Consider the following 16,251-nt stretch of genomic DNA (forward strand, 5'->3'; position numbering starts at 1 on the left):
AGAGCTGCAGGGTTCTGAACACCCCAGGAGGATTTCAGGAACCCTAGGGAAAGGCAGTCAATCAGTGAAGCCCTGTTACATAAAGAACAAAACTCGATCCCTTCCACGTACTGACTAAAGGACTAACGGACAGAGAATAGGTATTGGGAACTCCTTACTCCTGGGAAGGCAGGTGATTGATTGCTGAGGTCTTCGACCTAACAATCTAATAGTGTCCCTTCCTGTGGTCCATCTTGCAGTCTAGAAACTCTCTGGCTCCTTCCCTCTGTCTTGCTAGTTCTGAGCTTCCCCCCCTCCCCACCCCTGAGACAAGGATTTGGATGCAAATAGTATATTTGGGAAATAGTTCCAGAAAGCACTGTGAGGGAATGAGGAATAAGTAGAGCAGGAAGGAAAGTCAATAAAGTTGCTGTTTTCAGAGCTTTCTCCTTGAGAGGCAAGGAAACTGGAGTATTTTTCCTCAAGCATCCAGCCCTCATTGGCTGAAGGTTGCTCCTGGGAAGGTAATCCACCTCTAGTTTGTTCAACTTGCTGGCCAGGCAGCAAGCACATTGAGCTAAGAGACCAGGAAGCTGGCTGTGGAGGAACCGTCTGCTGTCTGCAGGGGTAGTGATGCTTTTGTTACACACTTTTTATCTTTTCTTACCCAGAACCCTCTCCCCTTCTCTGTTCCTTCCTATCAAATGATTCTGATAACCTGTTCAAACCAGAGCTGAAGTCTTTGGCAACGAAAAGCAGGGTAGAAAGAGCTCGGCATTTAAGCACTTGAAGAAAAAATGTTGGCTTACTTTGTTTTAAGTATTGCTAGTGGGATTCAGGGAGAGGGAGGCAGGGAAGTGTGTGGAGAAAAACTAAACCATTATGTTTCCATATTAAAACAAGTTTGGTTTTATATCCTACATGTAAACAATCTCCATCTGAGTTTAATCTTCATCTGTAAAGTGAAGATAGTGATACCAGCCTATCTCTCTCCCACAAAGTTGCTGTATAATATATATATTATATATAAATAAAATATACAAAGTTGCTGTATAGATAAAATAAAACATTAGGAAAAATGCATCATTTGAATGTCCATTTAAACACAGAATAAGCTCAAAATTACTAACTTATTTGTTATTGTTATTATTTTTTCTGATCCTGTGTCTCCACATTTCCACAGTGAGGGTATGGGATTGGATGATTCTTCCAACAAACATTTATGAAGAGCCTACTGCCCTCCAGGCACCATGAAGGATTCCATTCAGGAGCTGGGATTTAGCCCTGCCCATTGCCTGCCCTCATGAAGTCCACAGTCCTCGTCCCTCTCCTCCACACTGCAGGTCCTCACGGTCCACCAAAGCTTCTTCTCATCCTTCTGTTAAATACAAAACAAGAATGAGAAGACCTAGTGACCCTGGGGTAGTTAAGACAACAGGTCCCTTCTTTCTGTGGATATTGTTCAATTGAAAGTTTTGCTTGTTCTGTTTGTCTTGATTTTTTTAATGGTTCAATGCTCAGAAATAATAAAATCTTAGCCACAGAGTCTTATATATTGTAAGTGTTCAGCAAATGTCTGCTGAACATAATGATTGATGACGACAGTCAAGTGGGGACTAAAATTTTTGAAGTTAACCTAGTCATGAGCCATCTGTGGTGGCACTTGACATGCTCTCTCATTCAAAAGTCAAAGTAAAACCAAATGAAGTTACTCATCGTCATCTCTGTTTTACAAATGAGAAACCAGTCTTAGAGAAGCAGTCTCTAGCCTAAGGTCAAACGGTTTAAAAGTGATCAACGTAATATTCAAATCCAGATGTTTTCTAACTCCAAAATATAGCACTTTTCACCTTAACTTAAAAAGTGAAGTGAATATACACTACCAAACGTAAAATAGATAGCTAGTGGGAAGCAGCCGCATAGCACAGGGAGATCAGCTCGGTGCTTTGTGACCACCTAGTGGGGTGGGATAGCGGGGGTGGGATAGGGAGGGTGGGAGGGAGACGCAAGAGGGAGGAGATATGGGGATATATGTATACGTGTAGCTGATTCATTTTGTTATAAAGCAGAAACTAACACACCACTGTAAAGCAATTTCACTCCAATAAAGATGTCTAAAAAAAAAATGTCACTTCATTCTATAAAAAACAAACAACAACAAAAAAACTTTTAATAAGAATTGTGTAAGGTTAGAATTGGAATGAACTTTGTAATTATCTAGCATATTCTGATGCCCACCTCCTGGTGATAACATTTCTCCATTTCCCAATTCTAAATCCTTGACAGAAAAGTCTGGTTGGCCCAGCTCATTTTTTCAAGCGAGACAGTAAATTTTGGGTTGTTGATCAATGTATGTAATGACTGCTTTGGGGTCTTACATCTAGTCTAGTTCAATCAGCTCAGGAGGTGGTGAAGTCATGGAAAAGTAACATGGTGTTTTGGGTTAGGATCTTTTGGTTGCTAGTAACAGGAAAATAATTCAAACTAGTTTAAACAAATACAGACTATTTTGGCTCATTACTAGGAATCCAGAACACAGCTAGATTCGGACAAGCTGGCAGCATGGGCTATACAAAGTCATCAGGATATTATTTCTGTCTCTTAGTTTTGCTCTCCTCTGTCCTGGCTTTATTTTAAGCCAAGATTTTCCATGTTGTGGCCAAGACGGCCATGAGCAGCTCCAGGCTACCTACTACCAGTGTAGTAATACTATAAGGAAAAAGAATTCTTACTCCTATAATCTCAGCAAAATCCCCAGGACCAGTTTTCTAAGGGATTGAGTCATGTTTCCATCCTTGAACCAATTATTGTGTCCAAGAAGATAGGATGGATTGGTAGGCTGAGCCCAGCTTCTCTGCTCACCCTTGGAGCTGCAAGTTGGAATCCCCCACCTGAACCTCTCAGCCTGAGAATGAGGAAGGATGGTCCCAAAGGGTTGTTACAAGAAGGGATTTGGGGTGTGCAAAAACACAGGCATACCCACCACAGTTTAGATATCGCCAGAAGGTAGGATCAGTCAGGCAACCAATGTAGGGCATTTTTCAAACACAGACCAAATCCTTCACCTTTCAAAGAAATGAGTCACAGAAGCCAGTTTAATTCACCAAAAATAAATCAGCTAGTTAGTGATTGTGTCCAGGTCTCTTGATCATATATCATTTGACTCTAAAATATGACCCTGATCCATATTAAATTACTTTAAATTTCATTTCTCATTAAAATATTCTCACACATTTGGTACAGACCCTATCTCTGAAGATTTAACCGTATCAATGGAAAGACTGAATGTGATTGTGACAGTATCAGTACTATCTAGTTACTTTTTCCTGACCATATCCTATCTAATGGATCTTTTCAGAACTCGTTGCTGTGCTTCATTTATATTCTCAGAGTTCTTTGTTTCTTTGCTTTAAAGCCCTTGTTTCTAATCTTAAGTGAAACAGTTCAGGTCATCAGTCATAGCAAGTAAGATCATGCTCTTTTAGTGGGCGGGTCTTTTTTCTTTTACCTCTCTCTTTCTATTTTTTTTTTTTTTTTTTGTCTTTAAACTTCAACTTTTCCAAGGCTTATTAACAAAAGTAGGCCACCAAATAAGGGGAAAAAGCCAAAGGCTTTGCTAGGTGCATTCTTCTCTACTGGACGTTATTTTACTTCTCAGAAAAAGAATTAGAAGAAAGCTATTACCCCCAATTTTCCATACCACCCATGGGAATCTAATTCAATTTCCTCTCAAATTTTGTAGTGAAAAGTAAAAGTATAGAATAAGGTTGCTGTAGTGTATTCTTTTGCACAGATTTGACTTTTATTTCTAGTCATAAAGCTATTTATTCAGCCTGATCTATTTTTAATCAGACTCTAAGGTAACCATTTGAAGAAATAAGACCTTTTTAAAGTGGGTAAGTATACATATTTAAGAGATCTCAAAAACTTACCTGACAATCCAACCTGATGAAGGAATCCCACAGTGTCAGATGGCTCAGCGCTGCAGCAGGGCCTTACTGAACTCTGGCTTTGCAGAGCACAAGAGAACTTGAGGTTTATTCCTGCCCTATTTTTCTTACGTCCCAATTTCTCCAAGAGGAGAATTATATTTTTTAATACAAAGAAGTATATAAGAAATTATCATGGTATAGTTCACATCAAATTGGAATTTAAAAAATAAGTGAAAAAAATATTTCACCTTTGTGGTTCTAGAAAGAAAAAAAAAGAAAGAAATCTTAGTTGGTTACTATAAACCACAGAATGGACAAGTATGTGTGAACATAACTTGAGCACGTCAACAATCTTTATAATTGCTTCTTACATCAGGAATATATTCAGTTTTCCCAAAGAGGAAGGGTGAATGTCTTAAACAGGGTGAGGCTTGTTTTCTGCATGCAAGAGGACATGGGGAGGACAGTTGCTGGGGGCTCACATAGTGTGTGAGGACATGGTCTGGCCTTGGTTTCCTTCTAGCCTCCTAGTTACCTGTCGTTAAGCAGAACTTCCATTCTTATGATTGCAAAGCTTTAAGTCCCTCTAGCATTTCCGTCTGGACCCCAGACAACAGAACAGGAGGAAAGCGCAAAGAGAAAGGAGCAAAAAGCCAAAGGAATGATTCCATTCAAGCTGTCCTTTTTGAAAAGCTTCCCTGAACACCCTACCTAGTGACTTCTGGTCACATCTCATTTGTCAGAACTACCTAATGTGGCCAACCCCAGAGGAAGGGCAGTCTGGGAAAATCAGTGTTTTAGTTTTCCCACATGTTTTATAGAGGAAGGCAAGAGAGAAGGGAATGTGAAGGACTTTTAGATAGCCATGAATTTGCCATTCCTCTCTATAATAATAGCTATAATAATAGCTAATATTTATTGAATACTTACTATCTACCACAATCTGTGATACACATTCAATGTGGACTATTTCATTTAATCTCCATAACAATCCTTTACTATAGTTACTAACGGTAATCCAGATTATAGGTGAGGAAACTGACACTCAGTTGGGGACGCCCAACAGGCTCATGGTAGAGCTAGGACTTAAACTCAGGCCCTTCATGTCCAGAGTCCAAGCTCTTAATACCATGTTGCCCTATCTGTCTTATAGAATCTGGTTCTTTGAACAGTGATCATTTGTATTTCTAGGATTGGAGACCCCTAGATTTTCTGTTTTCTCAAAAAGAATTAGAATGGTTTACTCTGCACATATTAAGCATCTAGGATCATCTATTAATTGCTAATTGGTCTTGTATTAGTTGAGTTTTAATTTAACAAGCTCTTTATCTGCCAGTCTTCAGACTGATTGGTTGTGCAGAGAAGAGTGACAGTCTGGATTGCGATGATTATCTTGCTATGCCTTTTATCTTTTGGCACCTCTTGTCTAACCAGATTTCTCTTGGGTGTAGTAAACGGATCACAGAGCACCATCATATACCCTTTCCAATCTTGGACAATGCATTATCTCAAATTGATAAGCTCCTATTTTTATTTTATAGTCATGGTACTCTTGTCTCCCTGGCAAGCTTTAGAAATAGAAAGGGACTATTTTTAATATTATTTACAAGAACCAGCAGTTTAGTGAATCATGTAATCTGATGCTTCACTGTGAGTAAGTTTAAAGTCTCAAGTAAGGTTTAAATGGAACTTTTAGAGGGTTTTAAAAGTGCCATAAGGATGTCTAAGTCATTTATTGCAAAATGTGTAAGAAGGCTTTCTGGTCCTTTTTCCATCAATTTTTGGAGCAAACCAATTGCCTTATATAAATTTTTTTAAAAGATCATTTTAGAATCCCAGAGTCAATGAAGAGCTGATCAAGATCTCAGTTTTTATTTTACACTCCCAGAGAAAACTGTATAACAGTACATTTCTCTGCTTCAAAAAAAATAAGTTTATACCATTCAGTTCTCAGAAATAATTCTTCCAAGAACAAAGGTTAGGAGAGTGGAGCCCCCGTCAACCAGGGCCCCCAACAACCAGGAACTCAATATATTGTGAAAGAATGAGCTCAAGAGCCATATGGAAACCTGCCCTCTGTATTTGCAGGGTGGCTTCCTAGAGTCCTAACACCGCTTCTTTCATTTATGCTTCTCCCATAATACAGGAATCCAAACACAAGTCAGATGTTCCGCCTCTTTGTTGGTCTGTTGGTGTGTCACTGCTTTCAAAAAATTATAAGCAGATATCTATTTCACACTGAACTTTGACCATTGCATAGCTTATAAATACACATATTCTGCAAACATTTTTGCTTACCAGTGATCAGTAGCATGAGACTTTAGATTTAATTAATGAAGGAAGAGGTAGTGGAATGCTGGAAAGGTTGGAGCCCTCTCTCTTCTAGTGGGATTAGGAGCAGACCAGCCCCATTTGATATTTGAAGATCCAGCCTTTTGCTATAAGACTGTGCTTAAAAATACAAATGATAATAGTAGTAGTTTATATTTATTAAGTGCTTATTACATATGAGGTGCTGTTTTCAGATATACTTTCAGATGTGTGTAAGAAAGACTGACATTAACAGTGCCTTAGACGAAGTAGAAGTTTATTTCTATCTCCTTGCATTTGGGAGGTTGGTGCTCCAGAGCTGGTATGGTGGCTCTGCTCCATACACTCACCTTGACCCACCTTCCTCTGACTGCAGGAGAGGTTGTCTGAAGACCCTGGTTCCACTACCAAAGTCCACGTGGTCTGAGTGACTCAATACCCTGTGCATGTTCCAGGAACTAAATGAGAAATGGGAAAGGAGTGCAGGCCCAACAGGAGTGTCACAGACACCACTCCTGGTAATATGCCATTGGCTGGGATGTAGTCACATGGCCACACCTAGCTAGAGGAAGTGCTGGGAAATGTAGTCTTTATGCCTGTGACCATATGCCCAGTTAAAACTGTTCTGGTGTGGAAAAACAAAGATCAGTTAGCAGTTTCTGCCTCATCACAGTGTATCATTCAACCCTCCCAACAACCCCTAAGGGAGGTATTTTACTATCCTCATTCTACAGAGGAGTAAACTGAGCTTGAGGAAGTTACCTAAGGTTCCTGCTAACGCCATACTACATAACCCCAGAGCCCAAGCTCTTATCCATTGTTTTCTGTAGTCTCTTTTGGATAAATGCCCTATTTCATTTAGTTTATTTTTTCATTTCCTTAATGCACAATTCGGTGGGTGTTAGTATATTCAAAAAGTTGTGCAGCCATCATCACTATTGAATTCCAGAACATTTTCATCACTCTAAAATGACTGTCCATTAGCAGTCAGTCTCTATTTGCTCCTCTCCCCAGCTCCTGGTAATCAAATCTGCTTTCTGCCTGTATAGACTTGCCTATTCTGGGTATTTCATACAAAGGAAAACATATCATGTGGCCTTTTGTGTCTGGCTTCCTTGATTTAGCATGTTTTCAAGGTTTATCCATGTTGTAGCATGTACCAGTACTTCATTACTTTGTGTTTTTTCTATTGTTATCTACATCTTCTTTATTCATTCATCAGTTGGTAGACATTTTGGTTGTTGCCACTTTTTGGCTATTATGAATAAAGCTGCTATGAACATTTGTGTACAAGTTTTTGTGTGGATATGTTTTCAATTCTTTTGGGTAAATGTCTAGGAATAAAATTGTTGGGTCATGTGGTAACTTTATGTTTACCTTTTTGAGAAACTACCAGACTGTTTTCCAAAGTGACTGCACAATTTTACATTCCTACCAACCATACATGAGGGTTCCAGTTTCTTTTTTTTTTTTTTACATCTTTATTGGAGTATAATTGGTTTACAATGGTGTGTTAGTTTCTGCTTTATAACAAAGCGAACCAGTTATACATATACATATGTTCCCATATATCTTCCCTCTTGCGTCTCCCTCCCTCCCACTCTCCCTATCCCACGGGTTCCAGTTTCTACACATCATTGCCAACATCTGCTGCTGTCCATCTTTTTTAATTATAATCATCCTAGTGGATGTGAAGTGGTATCTCATTGTGATATTAATTTATATTTTTTCTAATGACTAATGATGTTAAACATTTTTTATGTGCTTACTTGTACTTACTGTCCATATGCACGTATCTTCTTTGGAGAAGTATCTGTTTAGATCCTTCATCCATTCTCTAATTGGGTTATTTGTCATTTTATTGTTGAATTATAAGTTATATATTATATATAATATTATATATCATTTTATATATATATATATATATATATATATATATATATATTCAGTTTGTGAGTACAGATAGAACCTTAGTGTTGGTCAGGTTTAGGTCAGAGATTTCCACACAATATGGTGGAAGGGAGAAGGTGTGCAGAAGGATCACCCCCAGGATTTTAGTTTTCTTGTTCAGCAGGACTTTGACACACTGGTGAGCTCAGCAGTCCTTTTCAACGTTTACTGTGCACATAAATCACCTAGAGATCTGGTTAAAATCCAGATTCTTCTTCAGAAAGCCTGGGGGAGGCCTGAGATTTTAACAAGCCCTCAGGTGATCCCAGAGCTACTGGCCCACCGACCACACCTTGACTAGCAAGTGTTAGAGAATGTCTTAATACGCTGTTTAGACCATGGGTCTACTTCTCCTCTGAAGCAGTTTGATTTGTTCTTCCTCAAATAAAGTGATGTCCTAGAAGGAGCCCAGCTTTTGGAATTGACTCTTGGCTACCACTTACCAGCAGCATGTTTCTCTAAGCAAGTTACTTTACTGCTCTCAGCCACACTTTCCACATCTGTAAATCACACATACTTATTCCTCCTTCTCAAAGTGGTGATGAGGCTGAGGTGAAATAACATACGTAAAGCATCTATTCAGTTCCAGGTCTATAGTGGGCTTTGGTAAGTGTTGATTTTTTTTTTCCCACCTGCCTTAAATGATAGGGGCTGTACCTCTGACTGTTGAGTACAAATACATCCTTATCAATGTAGAGACAACTCAGTGTTACTACCCTAATTTCCTATATGGTCATGATTAAAGAGAGTATTCAGTCTGGGTGGTCTGTAGTTAGTCTATGTATGTTTCATCTCCTTTGCTCAATAGATTGCTTGTTCTTGGAGATTAGGACTCTACGTCGTCTTCTTTTTGAATGCATGAGACCTGTCACAGTGTTATCCATAGAATTTGTTATTAATTAAAGCTTATGGAGTGAAGCAGACAGCCCATTCCAGTAGCAGCGGTAACAATAGTGACAGTAGAGATAATAATAATAATTGAAACTAACACTTATTAATACCTTTCTGTCAGACATTATGCTAAGTGTATGCATGGATAATCTCATTCAGTCCCCAAAACTGTTCTTTGAAACACATTCATTTATGTCCCTGTGGCAGCTGAAGCCTGGCCATACTCAGGAAGACAGCATGACTTCTGCATTGGTAAGAGCTGAGTTCTAAAGGCTAACTGCCCATAGTTCGAATCCCTGCTCCAGTTCATACTGCCTGGGAGACTTGGATTTCTTAGTCCCTCAATATTCAAATGCATCATCTATAATTATTAATAGTGCTAATTCCATGTAACTATTTTGTAGTTTATATGAAATAATGTGTGAAATATGCAAAAAGCACTTAGCACAATGCCAGGTGCTTGGAAGTATTTAGTCAAGGTTAGCTCTGTTTATTTCTTTGTTAAGTCACTCATTCATAGCTTCACAGCAAATAAGTGGCCGAGGCTGTCTGATTCAGCGTCATATAACTCATAATCTCTAAGTCATTTTGCCGCAAGTCTCCCATTTCAAATAATGTATTGAAGTAGAAATTGAAAATTCATGTGTCAAAGTGAAAAGAGAAAGGTCAAGGGGCTGCAGAGGGAGAAGAAGTATGTGAGAGGCATTTTATAATTTGTCACCTTTTGGAAAAGACATCTCCAAATGCCTGATATTTGTGCTAACTTGTTTTCTACAAGTATTTGTATAGCAAGTGCCGACCCAAGGAAGGCAAACCTGATCCAGGTTTTGTAGTGCCTGAAATGTATGCCCTTTGGGAAGGGGGCTTATTAAGGAAAAACCTTCATTAATTAAAAAAATATAATAATATCTTATTGGTGAAAATAATATAAAAGCATATGACTGTATGAACACATTGTTAGGGTCCTTCTCAAGTTTTTGAAGGGCCGCCTGATACTTAAACTTCATTCACTTCAGGGTAGATCCTCCTATGGCATAAAAGTAGCCAAAAAGCAGCAAGCCTGATTTCCCTTCCAGGTTTGTTTCACAAAGGGCCAGTTTTAAACTTCTTTGTCTTGGTACTTTTATTTGAAACACTACAATAGACTACATGTACAGACCTCTAACTCGCAGGAAACTCTGGTGGATAGCATGCTTCCCAGAATAAATATATTAAATTATTAAAAAAAAAAATCCAGGCAGACTAGATGGGTTTTTCATACCTACTGGCAGGTGGCACAGATCTAAATGTTGGAGGCTTTTTATAAGCAAGATTAAATTGACTTGTGACAGCTGCTCACTAAAATACAGGAAGTGCAGACCTGGTTAAAAGCAAGAACACACTGGTTTTCATTAAGTTTGCATCACAGAATAGAGCTCACTTTTTTTTTTTAAAGGTCTGTCTTAGCAATGCCCTTATTTGACAGTGTGTGCAATTTGTTGCTTACACACAAGTGGATCTTTGAGGTACAAGCAAGTCAATTAGTTCTATCTGCAGTGTCTTGGTATGTGTTCTATACATGTAAACAGAATCGGTGAATAGGCTCAGCTCTGCAGAACATCAGATCTGTGACTGCTAACAAAGCCTGTTAGATCTCCACTTGTACAGTTCCTCCCCCACCTAATGTGATGGCAAACGTGGCAGCTGGATGGCCAAGAAAATGGATAATGAATCTGTCAGAGATGAGTGGATGTCACGGGAGTCTGCCTTCCACCCCATCACAAGGCCGGAGTTCATAACACCAGGAATTGAGAGCGATCTCCCAGCATTGTGAAATACCTTTTTTTTCCGTTGGAGGAAAAGCCACTCTGGCAAGCGCTCTAAATAAAGGATTTCAGTGTCTGATTGGAATGGGATGATGAGAATAAACTGAGCTGTGGAAAATGAAAGGGAGCGGTTTCCAAATACAGGCCAATGACATTGTGCCTCAGCATCCACTTTCACAAGCTCAGCCCTGGCACAGCAGTTGTCACAATGACTGAAGAAAGTCCAGGAGCCGAGCTAGGTCAGCAGATTTACGAAGTTAGAGCTGTAGCCAGCACCCAAGCAGCACTCTGCCAAACTTTAGCCGACCCAGGGTGGCCATCCTTACAGGAAGGAGTTGAAACTAAAAGATGCACACTCCAGAACAATTATGCTACCTAAATGCTCTCCTCTAAGCTGTTTTTATCCCTCCTCTAAGTTGCGTTCTTCTCCTAGGTCTTTTAGGCATCTTTTTAGGATAGCTCTTGCGTTAGCTTTCAGACATTTGGCAAATCCTCTGGAGTTTAAATTAAATTAAATTGAGTTTACAATTGAGTTTTAGAGTTCCCTTTGCCCAATATAAGGTTAGTTATGAAAACCAGTGGTGAGGGCGATTTTCAGCACACACCATGGAGTGTTTGACTTAGGACAGTGCCTATTAATTCTCTATTCTTAGTCCATTGCTGTATTCATCATAGTAGAACAGGCACATGAAGTCCCTGCTTTCAGGAGGTTTAGTTGTTTATTAGTCACTTGTTTATTTGTCAGATATTTTTTAAACACTTATTATGTGCCAAGTAGCTTGACCCGTGTTAGGGATGTTACAATAAATAAGGCAAATGTGACTGCTGCTCCCAGGAGCTTACACTCCAGTGAGAGTGACAGAAGAATAAACAATTACAATACAGCCTAAGTCTAGAGCAAAGATAGTGTGGACTTCATCCTGTGGCTGGCCTTACCTCATGTCAGAGGAGCCCATAGGAAAGGCATTCTGGTGGGTCAGAGAAGGATTCAGATAGTTAATCAGCAGATGGTTTTTGAATGTCACCTAGGAGCCAGACACTGAGATTTCCAAGTTGACACCTGAATGGTAAAAATTATGCAGGTAAAAGAGGTAGAGTTATGTTCTAGGCATAAGGAACAGCTTAAAAGATTACACAAAGGCAAAGTTTGAACAACTAATTGTAGAATTGGTAGTGGTGCAAATAAAAATGGGGAAAGAACAAGAGATAGATTTCAAAGAGACTTGTAGGCCATGTTAGAGAGCTTGGACTCTATTCTGAGAATAAAGGGAAATTTTTCAATGGTTCTAAGCCAAGGTGACCAGGTATTTTTGTGTAAATGATCGTTTTGACTATTGTGATGAGATTGGGCTAAAGAAGAGTATGAGAGGAGGCAGAAAGGTCTCTATAGAAGCCATTGTAATAAACCAGATCAAAGATGATGATGATGTCAACAGGGACGTGGCAATGGCTAGAACTGTATGTATTTGAGAGGTATCGAGGAGGAGGAATTTCAGAACTGGGTGAGAGACTGAGTAAAGACAAATTAGATGTGATAGGAAAGGGAGTGGGAGTGGTCATTCTTGACCAGCTGACTAGAAGGTGATGCAATGTACTGAGAAAGAAAACACAGAAGGATGAGTAGGTGGGGGAGGGAAGCCAAATAATTCAGTTTGGGATATGCTGGATTTGACATGTTCAGGAGAGAGATCCGTGATGGACGTTACAGCACCAGGACTTATCCACATGTTGAGCAGATGATCTTCACCTAGTGATAATGGAAGGAGAGAGTTCTGTGGATTCCTATGGGTAACAGAGAATCTGAATCTCCTAAAATATTTCCAATTGTTTGAGTTTATTTTGCATGTTTTTACTTTTTTCTAGGGGAAAAAAATGATGCAAATTTGCTTTAGATTGCCTGTAACTCAAAAGTAGTTGAGGACCACAGAGGAAATTGAAGGGACCACCTGGATAAGAGTGCCCAAGGAGAGTCACTTAAGCTGACTATGCTGATCCAGACCCCAAAGAACAGCACATGAAGAGAACAACAGAAGAGGTTCTGAAAATGACCTTGAGAATCCAGTGGGGAGAGTGTGTCAGGGGAAATGGAGTGGTCCCACAGAGTCAAATCCCCTAAGGAGATAGATAAAACAAGGAAGGAAATCCACTACATTTTCACCAGGAGGTCATGGGTGGTCTTGGCAAGAGAGGTTGTGGTTAGTTGGAAACAGTGAGTGTGTGGGAGATAAGAAAAAGGAGATGGCAAGTGTAGAAAACTCAAGAAGGGGAAGGAGAGTGTTAAAGTGGTAGCGAGAAAAGAAGACTAGGGTACAAAGTAGATATTTTTCTTCCTTAAGATGAGAGAGAAGCAATGAGTAAAAATTCTAAAAGCAGAAGGAGCCTTAAGTAACAACCAACCAAACCAAACACACAGAAGTTTTTAAAGGAATCAGAAGCTTAGAGAGATAGGATGTCTACCTGATGTGATGTCTTTCCTGATATGATAGATATCAGGAAAGAGTAATGAATTGAGTTGAGCCTTGAATGATTAAAAATCTTTGGACAGGTGAAAATGAACCATTAATTGAAAGAAATATGGGAAAAATAAGACTAAATATTCATCTATTCTTCTTTCACTTCCTTTTGTTATTCAAAAATTATTTTCTCAGCAAATATAAAGTCTTTAGAATAGAAATTGCCTACAACTCAGAGACTGACTACCAGTATGAAAGTATTAATAGCTACAAGGTATATAATCCAATTTACAATTACTACTTGCATTCTTGGTCTTCACACATGAAACCAGCATATTCTTTGGGGTCACATTGTTCATTTCCTCATCTGGAATTTTTAAACACCAGATAGGGTGCTAAATCAGTATAAGCTGGTGCTTCCATCTCTTAAGTTTCTAACATCTTCCATATTTATAAACACACCCATAAATAAAGGTGCTAATGAAGGAAGGAGAAAGATTCTTTAATAAGCAGCTTAACGCAAGTAACTCCCTGCACGTAGGAGATTTTTACAAGACCTAGCTCATAATTAAACACTGTCTGTTTTACTTAACTGAATTTTTTCTCTTTTTAAAAGATTGTATGAATGTTAAAGACTCTGTTTACGTGTTGATGTTGAATGGGTATTGTTTAAATGGTAGCCTTTCAGCTTATTATAATTTACAACTATACAGAGGGCAGAGTGTAGTTATAAGTACTATGAAGTGTAGTCGACCCCTGAGGAAGCTGAGGCTTGGTCTTACCCAGGAAGGTTTGAGTGGGTGGCTATTGCTTTAGGGGCTACACCTTTTAGTTAGAAGAGAGCCCAGCAGCCCTCAGGAATAGTCTTAGCCATTCCTTTGTTTCCTTGCCGTAAGTACGGGTCAGTGTTCCAAACAGACCATTAGTGCACAAGAAAGAAATTTGGATGTTACTGTACACACATTATAGAGACCAACAGCAGTTGTTAAAGAATCTTATTTTCCTAACTAAGAAAGAGTATTGTTACTTTTCCCCATTCATGACATCTGCCAAAAAAGAAAGCAAATGTAAAGCACTATAATACTTCTTCATTTTTATGAAACTTGACTTTCTATATTTTTGTCCTAGTTCCTAGAAAGGGCCAGACTAGTTTAAAAATGCACACACACACACACATGCGCGCACACACACAGACACACACACACACACACACACACTTTCGGGTTCTGACCCTGACAGACCTTGGCCCTTTACCCCCAGGTCTGGGTATCAAGTCCTTTCCTTTGTGTGGACACATCTCTTCCCACATACATTGTTCTGCCCTCTGGTCATGGACATTCTGTTGACCTAGGCTTTATTTCTCCAGAGGATGTGGCTCGTACTTTGTATCTTATAAGTTATAACCTGCTACCTCAACAGATATCAAGTTGGCCTTTGTAGTTTTACAGTCAGAGACTTTGGATATGGGAATGTATTTTTGTAGAAATTGCACATTCCATTGTTGCCTCTCATATATTACAGCATTATTCACAGGCACCAAAGGGAAGGCCTTAGCTAATGACCTCAAACCCCTGCCACACACAGGTTTTCATTTTCTAGTATTCGAAGCGTCTTTTTTCCTGAGTCCTTTGACCCATTTATGAGAGACCTTTGTGATTATTTTATGTGAGTAGGAAATCTGAGGATTATTCAGGTTACTTAGAGGCCTTCGTGGAAAAACTCTTCTGCCTGAGGAATGTCATTTCAGAGCCCAGAATGAGAACATCTGTTTATAACCGCTTGGGGTCTATAAAATAAACCTGAATAGCAAATTATCTCAATAGTTATATTTCTTTTTAAACAAATAAGAGTAGTCCTTCTGGTTTAAGGAAAAACAGAAGATGACATTGTTCTTCAAAGCCAGATGTATTGTAGATTTGATAATAGCACAGAAAAGCCTCTCACTAGTGGCAATATTTTGGATATCTGTTGGGAAATCCCTGATTTCAGAGCACAGTTTCCTTAGGTGAGCGTCAGACCCCACCTAACTGACTTGTATTAAGATTCCTCAAAGTGTGGGATGAGGTCAGGCTGTATCATAATCCCTCCCCTACCCCTACCCCCAAGGACACTTGTTTAAAAGATTCGGAGGGTCAGGCCTGCAAATCTACATTTTACTAAGTCTTTAGGGAGCACTCAAGCACTACGGGCTGTGAGAGCCGCAATCCTAGAAGACAGATGGATAAAGCCTCAGTGATCACCAAGACAACTGGACTTAATGAACTCTTGTCTCTCCTCTGCCTAGGTGCAAATGTAATCTCCATGCCACTGTGTGTGTGTATGACAACAGCAAATTGACCTGTGAATGTGAGCACAACACTACAGGTCCAGACTGTGGGAAATGCAAGAAGAATTATCAGGGCCGACCTTGGAGTCCAGGCTCGTATCTCCCCATCCCCAAAGGCACTGCAAATACCTGTGAGTAACTTTTGCTCGGTAATACCATATTTTGTGCACGATGAGCTGAGAGTTCCTCTCAATTTCACTTGCAATTGTGCTTTCACTCCTCTTACCAGGAGTCCCATTCCTCTTCAAAATGCAGCTAAAGCTTTCATCCCTATTTTGCCACTTGTAAGCACATTTTAGCACTTGGATCATCTGTTAAAGTCAGTCTTCCAACATTCACATCAGTGTGTTGGGAAATGATAGAAACCACAGGAGAAATTTTTTCTAAGTGGATGAAACAGGAGCTGCTTTTTTTGCTTCCCCAAATTAATCTCCTATTAAAATAACAAAGGCATTCAAAACTCCCAACTCTGACTTAATTTTAACCATAAACTACTTCCAGAAATTCTCTAAATATTTACAATCCCATTTCCCATACTGGGTAACCTAAGAGATGCTTTGTCTAGAAGATGTTTCCCTCTCCAAATTTAGCTACAGCCTGACTTT

The 16,251-nt window shown here is 39.3% G+C and overlaps 1 protein-coding gene across 2 annotated transcripts in view; it reads left to right on the top strand.

Annotated features, from left to right (window-relative positions):
- NTNG1 (netrin G1) overlaps window positions 1-16,251 on the top strand; it is a 162,599-nt gene that overhangs the window by 53,307 nt on the left and 93,041 nt on the right. For both annotated transcript variants that reach the window (XM_027096233.1, XM_027096234.1), the window contains exon 2: window positions 15,605-15,777. In XM_027096233.1, the coding sequence (XP_026952034.1) occupies window positions 15,605-15,777 (173 nt within the window). The remainder of the gene's footprint in view (window positions 1-15,604; window positions 15,778-16,251) is intronic.

Source organism: Aethalodelphis obliquidens, unplaced genomic scaffold (assembly GCF_003676395.1).
Source record: "Aethalodelphis obliquidens isolate GAN/ISIS:26980383/991018 unplaced genomic scaffold, ASM367639v1 scaffold100, whole genome shotgun sequence".
NCBI lineage: Eukaryota > Metazoa > Chordata > Mammalia > Artiodactyla > Delphinidae > Aethalodelphis > Aethalodelphis obliquidens.